The sequence below is a fragment of the Budorcas taxicolor genome, chromosome 8, assembly GCF_023091745.1.
Source record: "Budorcas taxicolor isolate Tak-1 chromosome 8, Takin1.1, whole genome shotgun sequence".
Lineage (NCBI taxonomy): Eukaryota > Metazoa > Chordata > Mammalia > Artiodactyla > Bovidae > Budorcas > Budorcas taxicolor.
The window spans coordinates 64,254,165-64,277,271 of record NC_068917.1 but is presented as its reverse complement, the minus strand read 5'-3'; the positions used below and the strand labels follow the sequence as shown (position 1 = coordinate 64,277,271).

General features: G+C 41.7%; 1 protein-coding gene across 1 annotated transcript in view; it reads right to left on the bottom strand.

Moving 5' to 3' along the window:
- Positions 1-12,508: 12,508 nt before the first annotated feature.
- ZCCHC7 (zinc finger CCHC-type containing 7) overlaps positions 12,509-23,107 on the bottom strand; it is a 247,885-nt gene continuing 237,286 nt past the window's right edge. Inside the window, exons 7-9 of the mRNA XM_052645215.1 lie at positions 22,298-22,393; positions 15,115-15,232; positions 12,509-13,000 (exon numbers count right to left, since the gene is read on the bottom strand). Of these exons, the coding sequence (XP_052501175.1) occupies positions 12,561-13,000; positions 15,115-15,232; positions 22,298-22,393 (654 nt within the window). The 3' untranslated portion in view covers positions 12,509-12,560. The remainder of the gene's footprint in view (positions 13,001-15,114; positions 15,233-22,297; positions 22,394-23,107) is intronic.

The window sequence follows — 23,107 nt, the reverse complement described above, 5'->3', positions numbered from 1 at the left end:
ACCCTATGTGGAAGACTGAAGCCTCTTGAGACTCCAAGGGAAAGGTGACCCTGAGTGATTGGCAATGACAGCCCTGGCTCTGACTGGGATGGTGGCAGCCTGTACCCTGGCCTCCAATGGCGCCAAGCGAAGGGCTTGGCTTTGGAGTACAAAGATGAACCTGACACAGTAACTGTCCTCCTGGGGCTCCCAGTCTTCTGAGGGAGACTGAAAGAATAAATAGACAACTGAAAGTAGATATGGGCTACGTGAGGTTGAGAGCCACGGTTGGGAGGGACATTGCTAGTGCCTCGAGCCAAATGGGAGGTTTCCTCGTGGAATTTCTGACAGGGCTGACAGGACTAAAGAAGTAAAGGAAGGTGGGCATTTCCAGCAGGAGATGTAGCATGAGCAAATTCTCACAAGAATGAAAATATGGGGGTATCTGGGGGCAGAACAAAAGGGGGAGTGACAGGAGGTGAGCAGGGCAGGGAGCCGGGAGCTGAGGGCAGGGGAGGCAGGGGCCCCTGGGAATGCTGTCCCTAGCAGCTAGTCCCTACCAGATTTACCTCAGTCAGGCACAAAGGAGACTGGCTCTCAGCCCAGTGGACACCTCCATGTGGAGCCCGGGCACCCCAGCACATCCCTCCCTGAACAACAGCGGCCATCTCTGTTTCCATTTTCCTGGAACAGGACCGTGGGAACCAGACCCAGGGATCCTGCTGTTGTACATGCCATGAGCTGCTGCAGGTGTGGGACAAAAAGCCACAGACAATTTGCATGGGATAGAGAGCACATTTTCAGTTTCCCTCTCTCACAAATCGCAAATTTCACTTTCATAGCCCTTCTTTCCTCATGACAACCGCACTGGTTTCTCCTCAGCACCTCAGGAGTCTATTGTCACAAAGACACTCCAGCTTTTCTGTGCGGTGTTTTTGCCTCACCAGGCTCCAGGGCTCCAGAAAGCTCTACATTGTCTTTGAGGTCCCCTGCTCTAAGCCTCCCCCAAACCCTGGCCCCGTGGCCCATCCTGGCTCCTGGAGACAGTCCCACACGGGGAGGCAGGGGCTGGGCTCCAGTCCTGGCTCTGCTCCTAACTCAGTGCAGGATATGAAGCACTCTGTGGGTTTCCCCTTATGTACTGCAGCAGGTTTTAGACTTAATAACTTCTGAAGGTCATCCAACTTGTAGAATGGTGACTTTTTGATCTTGACAGTATCCTTGTCATGGAAACCCTGAGATGATCTTTTATAGCAAGTGTCTCGACTTCTGCTGGCCCGTGATGGTCTGGGAACTTGAGGTCTTTCCGGTGTCTCCCTTGTAATCCCTGATCTGCTGCTGTTTCCCCCTCCTTTATAATTTTCTCCCTGTCCTTTGGTCTAGTTCCTGTATCCTCATGTTCATTTGTTCCATGGCTTTGTGATAATGACTCTTAGGAGATACCCAGATTACTGTGCTAAAAGAGTTCCTGCCTGGGAGGAAGGTCTTTTTTCCCACCCACCCTCGGCTCCATGCCACAGCCCAGCCCATGGCCGTCCCAGAACATCTTGCAAACTGCTGCCATCTGAGCAGAGGGCGCCTGGAGGTCAGTGAGTTTCAAAATTTAAACACTAAACATGTTTTTCACTCATGCCTAATATGCTGATGTTTTCAGATGTTTTCTGTTTTCTGTTGACAAGGTGTGGCACAGAAAGACAGGGAGGCTGAGGGAAAGGGTCCCAAAGCCTAGGCTCAGCTCTACCTCTGACTTGAGGTATGACCATGGACACACCTCTTCCCTGTCTGGTCTTGGATTCCCCATCTGTAAAGTGGGGGTGAAATCGAGTGGGCCAGAGTGGACTAGACCATCTTTTAGGCCTTTGAAGCTCTGAGCAGAACTTCAAGAATCCAGCCCTGTCCAAGACCTCCCCATCCCTTGCAAGATGGTGCTGCATACACAGCCTGGCTTGTTGATGGTAAGGGAAGCCTTCTGAGAACACAAGGACCTTCTGGAACACAGACAGGCAGGCTACAGAGGCCAGGTCTGTGGTGGCCAGGGGAATCCACAGTGACCCAGGAGGCCATGTTAATTGAGGCAATGAAACCAGAAAACTCCCCTGAGCAGCTAAGCACAAGAGGGTTGCCATGCAAATCACCAGGAAGTGATGATTAATTGGGTGTGGGCACAGAGGAGAGGTGGTTGGTGACCCATGACTTGTCCAGGATGAAGGTGGATCCCCTGGGCCCCTTAAGGCTCCATGGGGGATAGGCGTGGAGGATAAGGTGGGGTGTGAGAGGAGGCTGAGGCAGAGGCGAATTTGACAAGCTCCCCTCCCAGAAAGATCAACCAGGCGAAGCTGACTGGGGAGAGGGGGCTGGTGGAGGAAGGGTGAGAAAGATATGCAGATGGTTTCCATTTAGGGGAGGTTCCATGTTCTGCCCCAGCCTCTGATGCCTCACTTTGGGGTAGGGGAGGGGTATAGAGAGGAGGAAGAAGCAGGGACTTTTCTGAGCAACATTTTTAGAATCTAGAGTTATCAGAATCTGTTGACCCTCCACGGGGGCTTTCTCCTAGCACCTGGGCCCACTCTCAGGAAATGCTTAAATCTCCTCTGGTTGCTTACCTCGCAAGCCCACTTCATCCCAGGTGGTCTGTCTCACTGTTGGAAACTCCAGTCAGGAAGGGTTTCTTGGCACCAAGTCGAAGTCTGCATATCTGGCAGGATCAGCATTTGGCACAATATATTCCATAGACATTCAGCTTGGTTCTGGTACGTAGAAAGTTTTATGCAAGAAGCAGGAATAAATAATGTAAAATTATTACCAAGGTACAGAAGTCATCTGGCAGGTCTAGTACCATGTTCTAGGGACAAAGGTTTTACAAGACCACTAAGCTGGTTAATTCTGTATGTCCACTTAGCTAGGAGATGGGGCAGCCAGTTATTTGGTCAAATACCAGTCTACATGTTGCTGGGAAGGTGATCTATAGATGTGATTAACATCTACAACAAATGGACTTTCAGTAAAGGAGATGACTCTCTACAGTGTGGGAAGGACTCATCTAATTAGCTGAAGATCTTAAGGGCAAAAATTGAGGTTTCCTGAAGAAGAAGGAATTCTGCTTCCAAACTCTAAGATAGAAATCCTGCCTGAGTTTCCAGCCTGCTGGCCTGCCCTACATATTTTATACTTGCTGGTCCCAACAACTGTGTGGTCTTACATTGAAAAAAAAATCAGTTTTATTTCTCTGAAGAACCCTGATGCAACCACCCATTGCCTTTCTGTGTAAAGGCAGATAAAGAATACTTAACTCCACAGAAGAGCAATGTCTGAAAGGACTAATATTATAAAAGTGCTAACTTGTGTGGTGCTGTGTTAATCTAAATCCATGTCTGAGGGTGCCATCCATTAGATACTTTAATTCTTACAATAGAAAGGGTATTCTTTCCATTTTTATGGATGAGGAAAATGAAACACAGAGGACCACACTTCTTGGCCTGAAATGTGGAGCCTTTAGTGACCTTGATCCAATTACCTCCCTCTACTCCCTTTCGTATTGTCCATTCAGTTCAGTTCAGTCGCTCAGTCATGTCTGACTCTGTGACCCCATGAACTGCAGCACGCCAGGCCTCCCTGTCCATCACCAACTCCCGGAGTTCACTCAAACTCACATCCATCGAGTCAGTGATGCCATCCAGCCATCATCCTCTGTCGTCCCCTTCTCCTCCTGCCATGGTCAAGGCAAGTGAAATAGACCCTTTTAAGTGTGCTCTGGATTTTCCTATATACCAGCTATTGCCTATACCTAGAATTCTTCTGAAACGTTATTTCCTTTTATCCTACATGTCAAAGTCTTCTCTCTGCTCCAAGGGCCAGTCCTAAGGTCATTTCCTCTGTGAAGTCTTCCTGGGCCCCTACCATCATTGATCCTGGAATTGACTCCTTCCTGCACAGTCTCACATCTGGGCTTCTTTCCAACTTGAGTTACTGCTGTCTGTTTCAGGGTTTCTCTCTCCTCCAATCAAAACGAAAGCTCTCTGAAGGCAGGAAAACAAGTCTGATGGATTACAACTGAGGACAGTCCTGAAACCCAGGGGATTTCTTTCTAAAACAGGGAAGTTTTGAGTTACTTCTCTTAGTATAAGGTGTCTGTGTGGTTGTTTTTTGAAAGATGAGGGCTACTTCTGCTCCGGCATCATGTCAGTGGACTTGAATTTTCTTTGTTCTTGCATTTGAACAACAGACCTCACATTGATAATTTTAGAAGGCTTTGTCCTGTTTGGTCTGCCTGAGGCTTGACAGAGCAACACCAGCAAGCTCAGTAACCCTCAAACCCTACAATGGGCCCCAGATTCATACTCTTTAGCCTTAGGCCACCTTCCCAAAGGAACCACTGTGGACCTTTCCATTTGGAAGGTCAACATCCCAGTCCAGTGGACTAAAGCTTAGTTGTCCCTATTTTGGTACTCTCAGGCACAGGATGGTATTAGGGAGCAGTGAGGTACATTCATTTACTGAAACCTATGTCCTCGTCTCTCAGGACCCTCTGAAAGAGGATAAAGAAGACATAGTCTTTTATCAACATATGTTTGAGCCCCTACTCTACACCAGGAACTTTTTGTAGCACTCAACTCACTCGCACACAGTCTATCTTTCCTATGAGCCATGAGCCCCGTGAGGGCATGGATCTTATTTACCTGGCTCATCACTGTGCCATGACTTCAGAGTAGGTATTCTATAAATACCTGTGGTAGAACTGAATGGAGTTTGAATCTGTCTCATCCACTAGAGAAAACGAGAGCTCCTCAAGGGTAGGGTAGCCCTTGATGTCAGTACAGAACCTGGCTCAGGTAAGATACTCAAGACGTGTTTATTGAGTTGGCTGGATGACCCAGTGTGGAGGTCCAGTGTGGGCCACGCCTGACCAGGGCATGGGTTGGGGTGTGAATTCTGAATTCTTCATGGGTTCCCATCTGCCTTGCTATGGGAACTGTGGTCTTACTTTCTTTTGCGACTTCTGCTCCTTATGTGTGGATTTGGGTATTGAACTATAGTGTGAAAGCTAAAAATATAGCCCCATCTCCATGACACTGCCATAGAATAGCCAGTTATAAGCACTTAATGCAAATTGTATGCTCAAAAAGGTGCTGTGAGGGAACACAACTCACACTGAAACTGGAGGGCTTACATTCATTATCAAGGGATGGATACCCAAATTTTCCTAAAAAGGACCACGAGTGTGGTGTCTAACCAACTATCATGGCACTTATATAGTGGCATCACCAATAAGGGGTTAATATCCAAAATATATAAACAGCTCATACAAAGCAATATAAAAAAGTCAACCCAATTTAAAAATGGGCAGAAGACCTCAATAGGCAGTTTTCCAAAGAAGACCTACAGATAGTTAACACACACAGTAAAAGATGTTCAACATTACTAGTCATCAGAGAAATATAAATTTAAAAACCACAATGAGATATCACCTCACACCTGTCAGAATCGCTATCTTTAAAAAGATTACAAATAAAAAAACTTCGGCAAGGATGTGGAAAAAAGGGAGCCTTTGTACACTGTTGCTGGGAATGTAACTTAGGGCAGCCATGATGGAAAACACTGTGGAAGTTCCTGAAAAAAAAAAAAAAAGAATTACCACATGATCCAGCAGTTCTACTCCTGGGTATATATCCAGGAAAATGAAAATGCTAACTCAAAAAGATACATGCACTTTGAAGTTCATAGCAGCATTATTCCCAATAGCCAAGATTTGAAAGTAACCTAGGTATCCATCAACAGCTGAATGGATAAAGATGTGGTACAGTACTCAGTCATTAAAAAAGAATGAAATTTTGCCATTTGCAGCAACATGGATGAACCTGGAGTGCACTATGCTAAGCGAAATAAGTCAGAGAAAGACAAATACCAAATGATATCACTTACATGTGAAATCTGAAAAATACAACAAACTAGTGAATATAATGAAAAAGGAGCAGACTCACAGATAGAGAGAACAAACTAGGGCTACCAGTGGGGAGAGGGAAGGCGGAGGGGCAAAATAGAGGTAGAGGAATTAAGAGGTGTAAACTACTATGCATGAAATAAAGAAGTTACAAGGATATCCTGTACAGCACAGGGAATACAGCCCAGCTGTGGGCTTCCCAGGTAGCGCTAGTGGTAAAGAATCTGCCTGCCAATGCAGGAGATGCTAGAGTCATGAGTTCTATCCCTGGGCCAGGAAGGCCCCCTGGAGTAGGAAATGGCAACCCACTCCAGTATTCTTGACTGGAAAATTTCATGGACAGAGGAGCTTGGCGGGCTACAGATCACAAGGCTGCAAAAAGTTGGACACGACTGAGCATATAGTCTTTTCTTTGTAACTTTAAATGGAGTACAATCTATAAAAATTTTGAATCACTATGTTGTATGCCAGAAACTAATATAGTATTGTAAATCAATTATACTTCAATTTTTAAAAATTTTTAAAAGGAAATTTATGTTGACATTTTGATGTTAGACTTCTGGCCTCCAGAACTGTGAAAGAACAAATTCTACAGCTTCATATCATCTAGTTTGGGCCCCAGGAAATGAGGGTGGGCAAACAGCCTTGCTGTTTCATATCTCCAGATTCCTTCTTCCTGAAGGGCTCTTTCCTATTGTTATCCTGGAAATTTTGCATTCTGTTATGAAGACCCAGTGGAAGTCTTGGGCAAGAGAGGTCCTGCCATCTCCTTGACTCTTTTTGACAGCGTGATCCATATTCGTCCTTGCACTCCTCACATGTATGACAGTCATTTTTGTGTTTGCTTTTTAATTGCTTAAGTCTTTGAGCCTTGAGATTTCTTAGTAAAGTCAACCTTAAGCAAATACTACTACCTGGCACAAAAGGATTCACGGTGAAGATCTGTTGACTAAATAACTCAAACAGGAATACCAAAGAGAGAAGGATTTACATTGTCTGGGGTGTTCATAAAAGTGGAATAGGATATTCTGGAAGGAGGCAACAGCATAGGTAAAACATGACTTGTTCAGGGACTAGTCATTTATCCAATGGGTTTGGAAGGGTGAAGGAGGCAGAAGATGAACTGGGAAAGCTCTGAATGTTAGGCCACGAAGTCAGACACCAACCTATGGGCCAAGGTCCCCCAGTGGTGGTGCAGATTTTCACAGCATGCCTCTTAGACACATTTCCTACCACTTGGGCCCGAGAGGTCAGCTACTGCCCTCCCCCAGACCCCAAAATTTAGACACTTGTTTTGTGATCAGTCTCCTTCTTGGCCTGCCATGGGCAAAGCAGGGAGCAAAACTGAGGATGGTGTCTTCCCTGGTGATCCAGGGGTTAAGACTCTGCACTGCCAATGCAGGTGGCCTGGGGTCAATACCTGGTCAAGGAACTAGTCCCACATGCCACAACTATGAGTCTGCATGCTACAACTAAAGATCCTGCATGCAGTGATGAAGATCCTATGTGCTGTAACTAAGACCCAGTACAGCCAAATAAATAAATAATTAAAAAACAAAAAACCTCTGAGGATGGCCCTTGGACTATTGATCCTTGGTCTTGCCCTCTCTTTTTTCCAGAATATTCCCAACTCAGCGAAAAAAAATCTAAATGTTTCCAGTAAATTATGAATGAAATTGACTTTTTACACACACACACACACACACACATATACACACATCTGTGAAACCATCCCCACAATCAAGATAATTAAGGTATTCACCATCCCCAGGTCTCCCTGTGCCGGCCCCTTCCTAATCTTCCTACCCTACCCAACCATCCCCACCCGCAAGCCACCATGGATCTTCTGCTCCTATAGATTAATTTGCACTTTTGGTAGTATTCCATTGACAACCTGACCTTATTGGGTGCTGCATATTTTTGTATTCCTATAAATGATCTTGAGTTTTGTTCTTAGAACGGGTTATTTGGAAACACTTTGGCTCTTTCATGTCTTGGTTTTGAGCTAGTTAGAACCAGAGAGGTTTAGACCAGGACTAATTTCCCCCCATTATCAAGGCAAACAATCTTCTGAGTATTGTAGTCAATGCTGCATGAACTATGAAGTGTTCCACTCTGGTGAGGACAGACACTATTCTTGGCCCTCTGTGAGCTCCACAAACAGTTCCCTCTAATCCTTTCCAGCAGCTTCCTCACACATATGCACCAACCAGTACTTAGCTGGAACCCTCTGCAGGTAGATCTCTGGGCTATTTGGCTCTCTGCTTTCTGGTAATCCAATCTGCAGACTAGACACTTTGGCTTTTCTAGGATCCCAGCTGTTTCCTTAATGAGGCCCTTCCTAGGTTCCCCTCCACAATTGGAAAACCCTTTTAGCAGTCTGCTGGGGCAGTTAGGAGTCATCTCTCAAAAGTTCACTGTCCTTCTTTGTCTATGTTTAATGTCTTGAAAACTGCTTCACATATTTTACTGTGTCAGGAGGGATGGTAAATCTGGTCCGTTACTCCAGTCTTGGTTGGAAGTAGAACTCCCTGGAACTTTTGATAATGGCTATGATATATGCTGCAATAAATTTGGTATTTTGGACTCTTTCATGTTACACTGTTATATGAATACAATAAGCTGATAAAAGTCTGAAAAAATGATTACATACAGTTCATCAAAATGAAGTTTGTTTTTTTTTGCATTAAAAAAAAAAACACCCACATTTTGGCAGTATGACTGCCAAATATTTAGTGGGAAGGACTTCTGAGTTGATGGTTGTAGCAGGTGATGTGTTTCTTTCATATCCCTGTGTCACTGTCAGGGGGCTGCCTTCTCACTGCCCAAACCCACTTTGCCTGGGTGCACAGAAAGCCAGAGTTGACTGAAAAAGGCTCCTGAAGCAGCTCTTAAACAATGACTGATTTATTTAACATGAAACAAAAAATGATACAGGAACACATACTCCTTTAGCCCTGATCAGGGAGACTTTGAGGTGGCCCATGCTCTCTAGCACTCCTCTGGGAGTCTAAGAGCTGCCTTCTGTGGGACCCTGACTTGATAGGCATCCAGTTTGGATACGTTCTCTTCTCTGTCCCACTTCCCCACTCTCTCACTGGGTTTTATTGGAAATACTTCCTAGTAAATCACTTGAAAAACTCATTTATTTCACAATTGTTAGGATGGTAGTAGAATGTAAGTTAGATATACATTAAATGCACCAGAGACTTTCCTCCGGATAGAGCAACTCTGAAATGGTTTCATCATGTGAAGCGATTCTTTGCATGGCATGCACTGCCTGTCTTCCAAAGGTTGGTACTTCTCTGCCATGCTGATAAGCCCAAACCCTAAGTGCCTGTGCTGGACTAGGGTCCTGGTGATGGCATCTACAACCTACTGATGTTCTTAACCAATCAAGTGTCCCGCTAGATAGTCGCCCAACCCTCCTCATTGCACCGCCCCCTGCCTCAGCTGACTCCCTTTGTTCTCACACCACTGTTCTCTTGACAGAGCTAACACCCTAGCCTGGTGCTCTAAAATTTGCATCCATGTTTTCTGGTTATGCTGGTAATTCCCCTAAGCTGGCTGAGTTGCCAGTGGCCTTGTCCTTCCTCAAAGGGGTCCACATGGTCTATAGACATTCATGCCATGAAACTAGTGGCCCTTATTTCAGATGAGCACGACATGTCCCGTCAAACTCTCAAACACCAGTCTGATGAAAATATTAATATAATATTAATATAAGCTTTATAAGATGTGGAAGGCAACCTACACTGACTCCTTCTGGTGAGAATTCCTTTTGAGAAATGTGTTGGGGGTTTAATTAGGGTTTCTCAACCTCAGCACTACTGACATTTTGGGCTGCTCAACTTTCTGTTGCAGGAGACCGTCTTGTGCACTGTAGCATTTTAGCAACATTCCTGGCCTCTACTCACTGGATGCCAGCAGCACCTTCTAAACCGTGAAAACAAAAAATGATAAGATCAAGGGATCAAGACAGCAATGAAGGAATGAAAGGTTCTACTACTTCATATGCAATCTTTTGTTGTCAGAGAATTTTCAGTTGTTTCCTATGAGGAGCTGCTTCTGTATCTTTTATTAACAGGTTGTTGATACACTGTTAACCCTGTCTCTCCTTCAATAAACACAGCCCACATTAATTTTTTCACCGCAGCACTAACAAATAATGTTTCTTTGCCCATCAGAGTGGCAAAGAGAAAAAGGAATGAAAATATTCCATGTTATTGTGGGAATGAGGAGATGAACATTCTCATATACTGCTAGGAATATAATTTCCAACATGTACTAAAACCTGCATGAAATATATGCATGTTCTTTGACCCATAAATTTGGTTTTAGATGGAATAATTGGAGAAGATACAACGTGAGAAATTAAAAAAAAAATAATGAAATTCAGAAGCAACCAAAAACTTCAACAACAGAGGAATGATTTAAATAAAGTATGGTATAACTACATACTAGGAAGCCCAGGTGACGCAGTAGTAAAGAATCTGCCTGCCAGTGCAAGAGACCAAGGTTTAACTCTTGGGTCAGGAAGATCCCCTGGAGTAGGAAATGGCAAGCTGCTCCAGTATTCTAGACTGGAAAATTCCAGGGACAGAGGAGCCTGGTAGGCTAAAGTCCATGGGGCCATGAAGAGTTGGACACAACTGAGCAACTGCGTGGACACATGCACGCACAAGCGCGCGCGCGCACACACACACACACACACACAACACACGCACACACACAAAATCTTAGCAACTATGTAGATCCTTACTGTTCGGGACATTTGCTTTTCTCTTAATCACATTTATCCATTTAAAATCTTACTTCATTGTCAGATTGGTAAACTCCTTATTCTTGTATGGAAACTTAGCATGTTAGTAGACTTACTGACTTTAACCCAACACTTGGTATAAGAGCCAGGTGACAAGGCTAACAAAGAGGAAATACAGCAAAAGCTCGTCTTATGTTTCTGCTCTTTCCTTACCATTCCCTACTGCCCCAAAGTGAAGAAATGCAGCTGTGTTTCCTAACTTCATCTAAAAACATGGACCTGAAGGGCAAATTAAATGCCTGAACAAAATGTTAAAAAAAAAAAAATTGGGGAGGAAAAGTAAGATAATGTTCAGAAACAAACAGAAAAGTGCTTCCTTTCTTCCTGCCTCCAGTTTTCTGAGTATGAAAGGCAATCCCATTTCTGTCCTGAAATTAGAGGTCCTCAGATATGCAGGAATGCTAGTCACATCATGTCAATAATAAGCCATGCTTGTCCCAAGTCCTACTGAGAAACAATGCCGATTAGTTCAAGGCTCAGCATGTTATGAAGTCGTTTTTTATGGCTGCCACTTTTAGCAGGGTTATTAAAAAGACTGTCCACTTACCTTAGGGTCAAAACAAGTAAAACAATCCCAGTAGATGTTAGGAAGCCAAGCACCAACACGTAACAGAGGCTGACACTTAGCTGAAAGCTAGGCAGCCAAAGGGGAGGTGATGGACTAAAGACTTAAGTCTGATTCCAGAGCAGGGACTCCCCCTTCCCCTCAAAAGAGAGCTGATGCTATCAGACACATGGTTCCCAAGAGGGAACCACAAATTTAAGACTCCAGTTGTTGGAGACCATGGAGGAACATGTTTCTCCATCTCATTTTATTCTGGCATAGACCTAGTGCTCAGGAAGTAAGGGCATTTGACCCCAGTTTATAGAGATTCTATAACTTCAGTCATTTGTCCAACCCAAGTATGCCCTTTGTCACTCAAACTCTCATTGTCTTTTTATATAGTAGACAAATGTACATTTCAGACATTTTATTTTTCTTATTCTAACATTAGGCTCTGGTAAGTACAAAAGGTCACAAATACAAAAACTTCTGTATAACTCTGTGGTAGTTAAAAAACCCAAGAGAAGAAAACAATTTTTTAAGTTGGGTAACATACATCTTAAATATCTGAGGGACAGTATTCCTCAGGTATGGTATAAAAATAGTAAAAAACAATTTCACTGCAATTATGTCAAAATTTTTGATGACTCTTTTCACTTGGTTCAGGAAATCTGTCTCTCAACATTTATTCTGGATGGATTCCTTACTTCTGTTATAAAATCCAATTCCCCATCTCTCCAGGGCTTTCAAGGAGGACATCTTCATTTTCAGCCTGTGATGCTCTGATCAAAGTAAGATTCTGATACCAGCTTCAGAAGCAAGAAAAGCCAGATTTAGATATATAGTTATTATCCTTTCCAATATTAAAAGGAATGCTAAAAAAAAGGGATGGATTTTCCATATTAGTGCTAATTTCTCCTTATAAGGACTTAATTTTCATACACTGCAGATGAATTACATTTAATGAGTTTTTATTTTTTTCCAAATATTTCAAAAACTTTTTTGTGAAAAGATTAAGTTTTCCTATCCCTAGGATACTGAGTGAATAAAAATGACGTCTGGTAACAGGGGAAGTCCAAATTTATCTGTTTTCTTACCTAGGAACCTGCTGAACATAGAACTGAGATCTTCAAGGAGTTTGTTCAATAGCTCTAGATATGGCTGAGATTACAGAAACAAAAATCTCGTTTTATTTAATCACAGATAATAAAAATATGGACAGGATGTTGTAGACATGAAGAACAGACAAACACTGGGAAGCCCAATCAGAAGCTGACTCACAGCTTAGACTTTTTTTTCCTCTGCTTAATGAGAAACAAATTATCATTGCTATCCTCCTCCAAGCAGCTCTCCTTTTTCTTATGCTTGCCCCGCTTGCCCTCTTTGGATAGCCTGTCTTCTCTCGGCTTGAGGTAATGTGACGAGTGGTGAAAGGGCTTGTGAGGCTTCTGGGTTTTGGAAGTGCCAGGAGTAGAGTGGACTTTGGGGCCCCTGGGGAAGTCCTCATCGTCTTCATGACACCTGGCAGCCTTTCTGTGCTTCTCACGTTCTCTCATGTTCCTGCTCATGGTTTCTTTTTGGGTTTCTTTCTTTTCTTGAGGCCACCTGTTGTTTTTCCATGAGGCATGGCTTGTTCTTATATCACGGGGCCTCTTATCTGCTGCTTCCATATGAGGCCTCTTGAACTTTCTTGGCAAATCCCCATTTTTCTGGAGTTCTGGAAAACATCAAAGTATTTCTGCATATTCAGCAGTTAGACTGGCATAGCATATTCAGAGCTTTCACTGGTCTGTAAAAAACTCAGCAGAGAGGAAAGCCAGATACTTAAATGCATTAATGATATGATATTCTAAAGAGCCCTTACTAAGGTTAAACTCACTCACTGAAAACCCTGTGGTTGTAGTTCTATATTTCCAAACATGAAAAACATCCAGATAGCCAATGATATTTATTTTGTTCAACACAGTTTAACTAGCTAGGTTAAACAATGGAGACAGAGATCAGTGAGAGAAGTAATCATTTTAACTTTGTGAAGAAAAGTCATGTCTGACCAACTCAAGTTCCTGCAGTGATAGAGTCCTTGATGATAAGGTGAAGCAAGATGTAGAAAATGGCTTTCTGACAGTTTCATATGACATTTCAACTATCCTCTGAAGATAAAGTCTGGCCACAGTACTTACAGGTGAATGCCACAGTGGACAGCAGATTATTCCTCAGAGTAAAGATCCCTAGCTTGGAGACCGAATGTGCACATGTGCATGCACTTGTATATCCAAGAGGTTTAAGTGCCAGATCTGACGTTATGTTTTGTCAGGACTTGGCACTCTTACTGCAAATATCTGATGTAGTGATTCTGAAGGGATAAGTGGGAGGTGAGGGTACAGTGAGGGATGAAAAATTACATCAACAGAACCTTGAAAGATTACAGAATTCACCAACAAAAAAAATGAGGTAGAGTATGAAGTAGTATATTTAGGGAACAAAAATGAATTCTAGAATACAAAGCAAAAATAAGTAATTACTTATAGCTGCTGCTGCTGCACCACGTCAGTCGTGTCCGACTCTGTGCGACCCCACAGATGGCAGCCCACCAGGCTCCCCCATCCCTGAGATTCTCCAGGCAAGAACACTGGAGTGGGTTGCCATTTCCTTCTCCAATGCATGGAGGTGAAAAGTGAAAGTGAAGTCATGTCCGACTCTTAGTGACCCCATGGACTGCAGCCCACCAGGCTCCTCCATCCATGGATTTTCCAGGCAATAGTACTGGAGTGGGGCACCATTGCTGTCTCCAAATTACTTACAGACTTCAGTATAAAACACAAAGTCCACTATGGCGAGCCTCAAAGTGGATCTGTACCACAGAGTTGTCAATAACTCAAACATGGGAAATACAGAAAAAGTATAGAGAAAATAAAAGAGAAAGCACACACAACCCTTTAATTCAGAGATGACATTTTGGTGCATTTCTTTGTAATCTTTTAAAATTCAGCTGCTAATCATTATCTTCTTATACTGTAATTTCTCTACATATAGTTGAGATAAACTTTATACAAAATAAAATATGCAAAATATGCAGAAGTTGAAGTGATTCATCTACTTTTCTCCAGAATTAGTGTCTTCATTTTGAAAGGATCTGAACTCAGAGCCAGTCAGGAAAAGAATAATGAAAAGGCCAAGGGTCAACAATGTATGAGCAAACATGAAAAATACAGAACTATTTGGTCCTGAAGGTAAAAAAAGTAACTTTGTAAACCATCTTGAAGTATATAGCAAGAAAGAAGAGAGGTAGAGAGAATAGATGTAAATTATAAAACAATTTGGTGAGAAAGAGCATTATGTTAGCAATGGCAAATAAGAAATGGAGGGTAACTGTGGATCTGGAGCTCTGCTCATAATGGTGGCCAATGACTTCTTCAGGGAAGCTCCAGGAATCACCGAGCAGAGAAAGCTTTTTCCTTGCTTGAAAAATACTAGAGGGAAAACATAATTACTTGTTGAAAAGAAAAATCTCAAAGGAGCCTTTAAAAATTCTGCATGCATAAATGGACAGAAGTGTTTTTCTGGACATTTTCTAAAATAATCACAGTGTGAGAAAAATGTTCATTGTGAACAGATTATAAAGCAGGATTTTTGAAGTGGATGCTTGACTTCTGTAGATCAAGAAAGTTCCAGTTTCTACAGTAATTATTAAAAACATTTTCTGTGCTAACCAAAGGCCCACAAAGCAGTTTGCAAAGACAGCACAAAAAAAAAAAAAAAAAAAGAAAGAAAGAAAGAAAGAAATTTAGGAACTATTGCAAAGGTGATTTAGGAAAAAGTCTAGTAACATACCTTTCACTTTTCGTTTTATTCTCTGATCTCTCTCCCGGATTTCATATTTGTCATCATAGTAATAGATGAATGGAGATGTTGGAAAGGTCTGGTTAAACATTCGTCTTTCTGAGCATTCCTGCAAATTGTATTTGAAATTACAATGTCATAAGGTCACACAGTTCAGATAACCATTTGGTAAGATTATGGACCACTGTAATTAAGAGATGAGCCCTGCATCACTCATAAGCACTATAGCTGCAGGATGTGGTTTGCTGGGACACTGGGAGGATCAAACACTCGACTGTGCTTACATGCTAGTCTTTCAGGCTTGGGTTTTCCTCCTTTACTTCTTTACCTATGAAACCATTCTGATCTTTTTAAAGTTTTTCTTGCCAACATTCTCCCCCAGCAGTGCCTTGTTCCTCTGTTAGAGGGTTTGTTTCATTTGAAATTATGTTTTATCAGTCCTTTGCATCTCTGTCTCTTCCAACAGCCTTCCTTCAAGTGCTTCTCCTTTTCTTCTTCTCATCACATTTACACTCTCATGTGGGGCTAAATTCTTAGACTTTTGCTCTTTTTCCTCCACACAATTGGTTTTTGCAAGGTTATTTTAAGTCAACACCACTGCTCACAAGGGCAGTGATTCTTATAGTGGGGAGCAGGGTGGTGAGAAATGCTGGGCTGGATGAAGCACAAGCTGGAATCAAGATTGCCGGGAGAAATATCTATAACCATAGATATGCAGATCACACCATACTTATGGCAGAAAGAGAAGAAGAACTAAAGAGCCTCTTGATGAAAGTGGAAGAGGAGAGTGAAAAAGTTGGCTTAAACCTCAAGATTCAGAAAACTAAGATCATGGCATCTGGTCCCATCACTTCATGGCAAATAGATGGGGAAATAGAGGAAACAGTGGCAGACTTTATTTTTTTGGGCTCCAAAATCACTGCAGATGGTGACTGCAGCCATGAAATTAAAAGACACTTGCTCCTTAGAAGAAAAGTTATGACCAACCTAGACAGCATGTTAAAAAGCAGAGACATTATTTTGCCAAAAAAGGCACGTCTACTCAAAGCTATGGTTTTTCCAGTAGTCGTGTATGGATGTGAGAGTTGGACTATAAAGAAAGTTGAGTGCTGAAAGAACTGATGTTTTTGAACTGTGGTGTTGGAGGAGACTCTTGAGAGTCCCTTGGACTGCAAGGAGATCCAACCAGCCCATCCTAAAGGAAATCAGTCCTGAATATTCATTGGAAGGACTGACGTTGAAGCTTAAATTCCAATATATTGGCCACCTGATGCCAAGAACTGACTCATTTGAAAAGACCGTGATGCTGGGAAAGATTGAAGGCAGGAGAAGGGGACAACAGAGGATGAGATGGTTGGATGGCATCACTGACTCAATGGACATAAGTTTAAGTAAACTCCGGGAGCTGGTGATGGACAGGGAGGCCTGGCGTGCTGCAGTCCATGGGGTCGCAAAGAGTTGGACATGACTGAGCGACTGAACTGAACTGAACTGAGGGTAGTGGTGGGTTTGCCTAGCTAGAAAGTGCTCCTACATGATTTTGAAGGTAACCTTTCTCCTCTTTGCTTCCCCTACTCATGAAAAGATCACTCCTCTCACTTGCCCCACTCTCCTTACTCTGGTCTTCTGGTGGTTGCCAGTTCCCAAATCCACATCCTTGGCCTGAGCCATGTTCCATGTAGTAGGCTTTGTTTATCCTGATCTGTGACAAAGATCCATTCAACTTGTTTCAAACCAAATAATGTCTTTTATTTGAAAAAGGCTGGTCTCTGGAACCTTTCACTTCTGTCTTCTGTGATCTTGCCTAAAATTTACCATAAACATTCAGTTCTTCTTCAGTTGAGTTGCTCAGTTGTGTCCAGCTCTTTGAGATCCCATGGACTGCAGCACACCAGGCCTCCCTGTCCATCACCAACTCCTGGAGTTTACTCAAACTCATGTCTAGTCAGTTGTTGATGCCATCCAACCATCTCATCCTCTGTTGTCCCCTTCTCTTTCCGCTTTCAATCTTTCTCAGCATCAGGGTCTTTTCAAATGAGTCAGTTCTTCGCATCATGTGGCCAAAGTATTGGAGTTTCAGCTTCAACATGAGTCCTTTCAATGAATATTTAGGACTAATTTCCTTTAGGATGGGCTGGTTGGATCTCCTTGCAGTCCAAGGGACTCTCAAGAGTCTCCTCCAACACCACAGTTCAAAAGCATCAGTTCTTCGGTGCTCAGCTTTCTTTATAGTCCAACTCTCACATCCATACATGACCACTGGAAAAACCATAGCCTTGACTGGACGGACCTTTTTTGGCAAAGTAATGTCTCTGCTTTTTAATATGCTGTCTAGGTTGTCAGTACTTCTTAGCTAGGTATTAAAGAAAAGTTAATGTACAAGTAGCCCCTGCTTTTTAAAAGTTCGCTTTACCCTGATTCACTTTTATGAAAGACTTTTTTTCACTAACAGAAAGAACTATGAAGCCGATTTTCACCTTTATAAAGAAAGGTGAAAATGAAAATAGCCTTTAGCATCTTTTGCAGCAACCACTATACAGTGAGTAACCAGAGTAGCTTTTTCACACTGTTCATACTGCAAGGAGATCAAATAAGTCAATTCTAAAGGAAATCAATCCTGAATATTCATTGGAAGGATTGATGCTGAAGCTGAAACTCCAATATTTTGGCCACCTGATGTGAAGAACTGACTCACTGGAAAAGACCCTGATGCTGGGAACGATTGAAGGCAGGAAGAGAAGGGGACAACAGAGGAAGAGATGGTTGGATGGCATCACCAACTCGATAAGCATAAGTTTGAGCAAGCTCTGGGAGCTGGTGATGGACATGGGGTTGCAAAGAGTTGGACACGACTGACTGAACTGAACTGACTGGGAGTAGCAAGAGTGGCACCATCAAGCTCCCTCTTCATAAACTACACTCAGCATCTCAGCATCAAGCCACCATAGCTTTGAACTGTGTCTGTGAGCATCTGTTATCTCCACTTATGTTTTGCACTCACTGGAAAGATGTATTATAAGGTAACTGCTTCTTTGCTTTATAGCTACTTTGGTTTAGGTAAGGTTTCACAGGAACACTCTACTTTAAGATAATAGAGGCTATCTGTATCTCTTAGCAAGAAAATATGTTAATTACCTGCATAGAATTTAGCTGATTTATCATAACTCTGTCATGATATACTCAAGTTGTAATTCTAAGATACTTGATCAAGCTGGCAGCCATACACTTAGAGACATAATCTGTAATTTAAAGAACTAGCAATCATTCTAAATACATACTAAAGTACAGAAAATAAAGTAATAGAAATCTATACCTAACCATGTAGCTTTATAAAATCAACATTTACCGTTAATTCAGTTCTCTTCCCACTGGGCATTAATGATAGAATTGAGATCTTCTGAGTAACTGTCCTTCCCACTTCCCATTTATCTCCTTCCCTTTCCAGAAGCCGCCATGGTCTTAAAGTTGGTGTCTACCATTCTCATGCTTTAATACTTTTACTATTAATTTACTATTAATAAATATGCCAATAAACAACATTATAAGTTTGAAGTGTTCAGATTTCCTAAAAATGGTAACATTCTGTAAATATTTTGAAGTAGCTTTAGGTTATAATAGCTTCAAAAAATAAGTCGAGTAGCGTTCTTTTGGATTATCTATCTGAATAAATGTTTGGTAAAACTTGACTACAAACCTACCTGGTTCTGGTATATTTTGGTAGGAAGAATTTTGATTATTAATTCAATCTTTTTAGTGGTATTGTTTCATGTAGGTTTGTTCTTCTTCAGTCATTTTGATTAGTTCATATTTTTCCATAGTTATTTATTTCATTTGAATTTTCAGATTTAACATTGAACTTTATTTTGGCCATGTGGCAAGCGGGATCTTAGTTCCCTGACTATGGATTGAACCTATGCTCCCTGCAGTAGAAGCACAGAGTCTTAACCACACGATGGCGAGGGAAGTCCCTAATGCTGAACTTCGTGAAGTTTATACAGTATTCGCCTATAATTAAAAATTATACTGTATTTCAAGCTATTTTACATTTTTCACCCATCGTTTATTTGTATCTTTTCCTTTTCTTGGAGAAGCTTTTCCAGAAGTCTGTCTCTCTTCTTTTGAAAAGAAAATGTTTTCAAAGAACCAGCTTTTGGTTTTGATGATGCTATTTAATCTCGTTTTCTATTTCAGTAATTTGGTTCATTATAATTTCCTTCTTCCAACTATCTTTAGATTTAACCTGCTGTTGAGTTTCTGATTCTTTTTGGGTATTGAAAGTTATGAGGCAAACCTACATGGTAACATAGAGAATCGCTTTTATAAATCTCTATCCACAGTGGCACCAAGTTTCCAGAATAAAGGATATCCATAAAAGATTTAGGTCTAAGATTCTGGTATGCTGCTGCTGCTGCTAAGTCGCTTCAGTCCCTCAACCCAATTCATGTGTTGAAATCTAAACCTCAAGATAATGGCATTAGGAGGTAGACCCTTTGGGACTGTGATTAGATCATGAGGGTGGAACTCTTATAAAAGAGATTCCCACAGAGCTCTCTATCCTTTCCTACCATGTGAGGACACAGCAAGAAAGTGAGGAAGCAGCCCTCACCAGACACTGATTCTGCACCATCATCTTGGTGAAAAATAAATTCCAGTGGTTTATAAGCCTACTCTGTCTATGATAGCTTGTTTATAGCAGTCTGAATGGACTAAGACAGATTCTAATTATAAAATATTAAGAGCAAGTCAGAAGCCTACCAGGCTCCTCTGTCCATGGGATTTCCCAGGCAAGAATACTGGAGTGGGTTGTCATTTCCTCCTCCAGGGGATCTTCTCAACCCAGGGATTGAACTTGTATCTCAAATGTCTCCTATACTGCAGGTGGATTCTTTACCCACAACCCAGCCTGGAAGCCTAAGAGCAAATCACAATTACAAAAAGGTACTAGTGCTCTTATACTCCCAGCACCCCATTGATCCTGCTGGAGTGGTCTCCTTATACAGTGACCACCATTTCCTATCAGTTTGCCTTATACCAAGCTGCTTATGATCATCCCTCCCTCCCCAATTAAAGAGAGAGTGGAATTAGAGACGGGAGCAGTCACATTTACCTTAGAGTATCTTTCACATGAAGAAGCTATTTATTAACATCTGTACAGCAGAATTTCTGAAACTGAAGGGAAGGCATCCTCAGACATCTCTTAACTACCTACCTACACAGTCTCCTATTTGGATCCTGTACAGTCTAGACTGATGTGGCTATACAGAGCTTTATAGTACTACAAACATTTTCCAAAGCTACATGTAAATTATATTTTGATTATCCACATCGCTGGTCCCCTCTATTAGCACAGACAATTGATAGTTGGCTGTATAATTTTTCTACTATTCTGGATTAGCCACACCACTGATCTTCTTCATTAGTGTCGATAATCTGGAGTTCTTCATCTATGGCAGTGATAAGGCTGCCAAATTTGCTTTATTGTAAATTAAAAATCATCTAAATCTAGATTTCAGGGATAAATTCCAAATGATTTTAATATATTTCCTATCTCCATTAACAGGAGTGACTAGCAAGCGGTATGTGTTCAACTATAACTGTTTTTCCTTAATTGAACAAACATAAACGCTAAAATTATACCCTTCTGCTTTAAAAAGGTAAGCAAGCATAAATGGTACATCTATGTGATCTGTGTGGCAGTGGACTGCTTATGTGAAAATGTTCACTAAACAGTATTAGCAACATCTGAGTTTTGGCAACAAGGAACACAGAGCAGAGAAAAATCTGGAGATGATAACTTTCAAAAAAATTGAAAATTCTCTAGGTTTTCAGTGTGAGCTCTACAAAACTGAAGTAATATCAGTCACACAAGTACATTCACATTGTTGTGCAACTCTCATTATTATCCACCTCCTGACATTTTCATCTTCCTAAACTGAAACTCTGTCCTCATTAAACACTAACTCCTCATTCCCCATTCCCCATCCCCAGCACCCACAGTGTAAGTCACATGGTTGTCAGTAGTACAGCAAAAATTACAACTAAGGGTCAGAATTCCATCCTAGCTTTCATATTCTATCCCTCATTCCATAGTCATACTGTCCCAATAAGGAAGAAAAGCATCATCTGTTGATGGACTCTGTCCCATGCTTTTTCTTCTCCAGACTTTTTCTCTCTCTCCATATCATAGAGCTCTAACCCAAGGTCTGCACTGGTGAAATGCCATGGTCAGAACTCAAGATGTGATCTGCAATACCACTCCATCCTACTGCTCATACCTGTAGCCATTTTGGGGACTCCCTACTTTTGTATGCTTTCCACTTCCTGTCATCAGATCTGATTTGATATCAGTTTATTTTGGCTTCTAGGCTGTTAGAAGCCTATGTGGAGACTGGGAGTGTATTTCTCTGTACAGATTTTCTATATCCTATGCCACCACCTTTCTTCCTCTTCCTCAAGATTCCCAGACTGTGAATCGATTCTTACTGCATCCCATCTCTGCAATGAGCTGTTGCTCATTCATACTTAATGAAGTAACTGGCTAGGAGTCTCTCTCCCACCTTACAGCAACAAGCTTCTGCTTTGACACCTCAGCATCTATAACACAGGTTTGGCCCTTTCAGTTAGGGTTAGGAAATATGCAGGTGGGATAGGGAATCTGGGCATGTGTGGGGTGGGCAGGCTGGCTGAGCATGTGTGGGGTAGGGTGGAAGCACCCCTCTGTCCTTCCACCAGTGAGTGTTGGGGTTTGCATGTGAGTGGTAAAGATTTAACTGAACACAATACCAGGGGAAATCAGAGATAGTGGAGAACTATGTAGAAAATCTAAAATAATGATTCAGCTGGGTCAAAGTACTACCAATCCTTGAAATTCCTGAGAATTGTAAACCTATTAACTACTATATTTTGTCTGAATAATTCTATGAGCTGTATTTGTTTTAGACTAACCTGCATGTATATTTAAAACAAATATAGGAACGTGCTCTGTCAGATCTATTTCTCTGGTAGGGATGGAAGAAGTAACTCAGTTGAAAATATATTTAGGTCTTACCTCAAGATATTAGTTTATATATAAAAAAAAAAGTAAGTGTTTAGAATTATTCTTTTCAAGTTCACCTTTCAGCAACCACTCCTGAGCAACAGAATGCTTTATGTCCAAATTACCACTTAAACTTACATGTCCATAATGGCCTTCTTGCCCACAGTTGTAGCAATACACCAAGGTTGATTGTCCAGAAGGCGTCTTTGGCTTTTTGGGTGGTCCAGGTTTGGTCTGCAAAATGAATATTTGTGAAGATTTAGGGAATGTCAGAAGGAAACTAAAACCTCATACTTTCCAAAAGAACTTTTTTTAGGTAAAAGATTCCTTAGAAACACTGCCTCCTACAATTTAGTGTGGAGAACCCATATTCAGATGGTTCTGTGTGATTAAAGTATGTAACATGATAACAATTCTTTTATTTTTAACATCAACATGTGCTTTCCTCAACCTCCTCACTTCTCAATTCCACTCGGTGTTGTGCCCAATACTGTGACTGTGTTATGTATTAGGTATCTCAGATAAAGGAGAATAAAAGCCTAGGAGAATGTGACAGACATATAAACAGATGAGTTTAGTCGCTAAGTCATGTCCGACTCTTTGTGACCCCATGGACTTTAGTCTGCCAGGCTCCTCTGTCCATGGGATTCTCCAGGCAAGAATACTGGAGTGGGTTGCATTTCCTTCTCCATGGGATCTTCCTGACCCAGGAATATAAATAGATAATGGCAAACAATGTAAACACAGTGATAGAAGCATATACAAAGTATTAAAGGACTGACTAAAGGGATCCATTATTGGATGGGATGAGGAACTCAGGTAAAGCTTCTCTTGAAATATAAAATTTAAATTTACTCTTAAAGAATTAGGCATATATCAAATAGAAAATTTTAGGTAGAGGGTAAGGAGAAATTAGGATGCTTTTCAGGTTTCTAACTTGGGGGAACT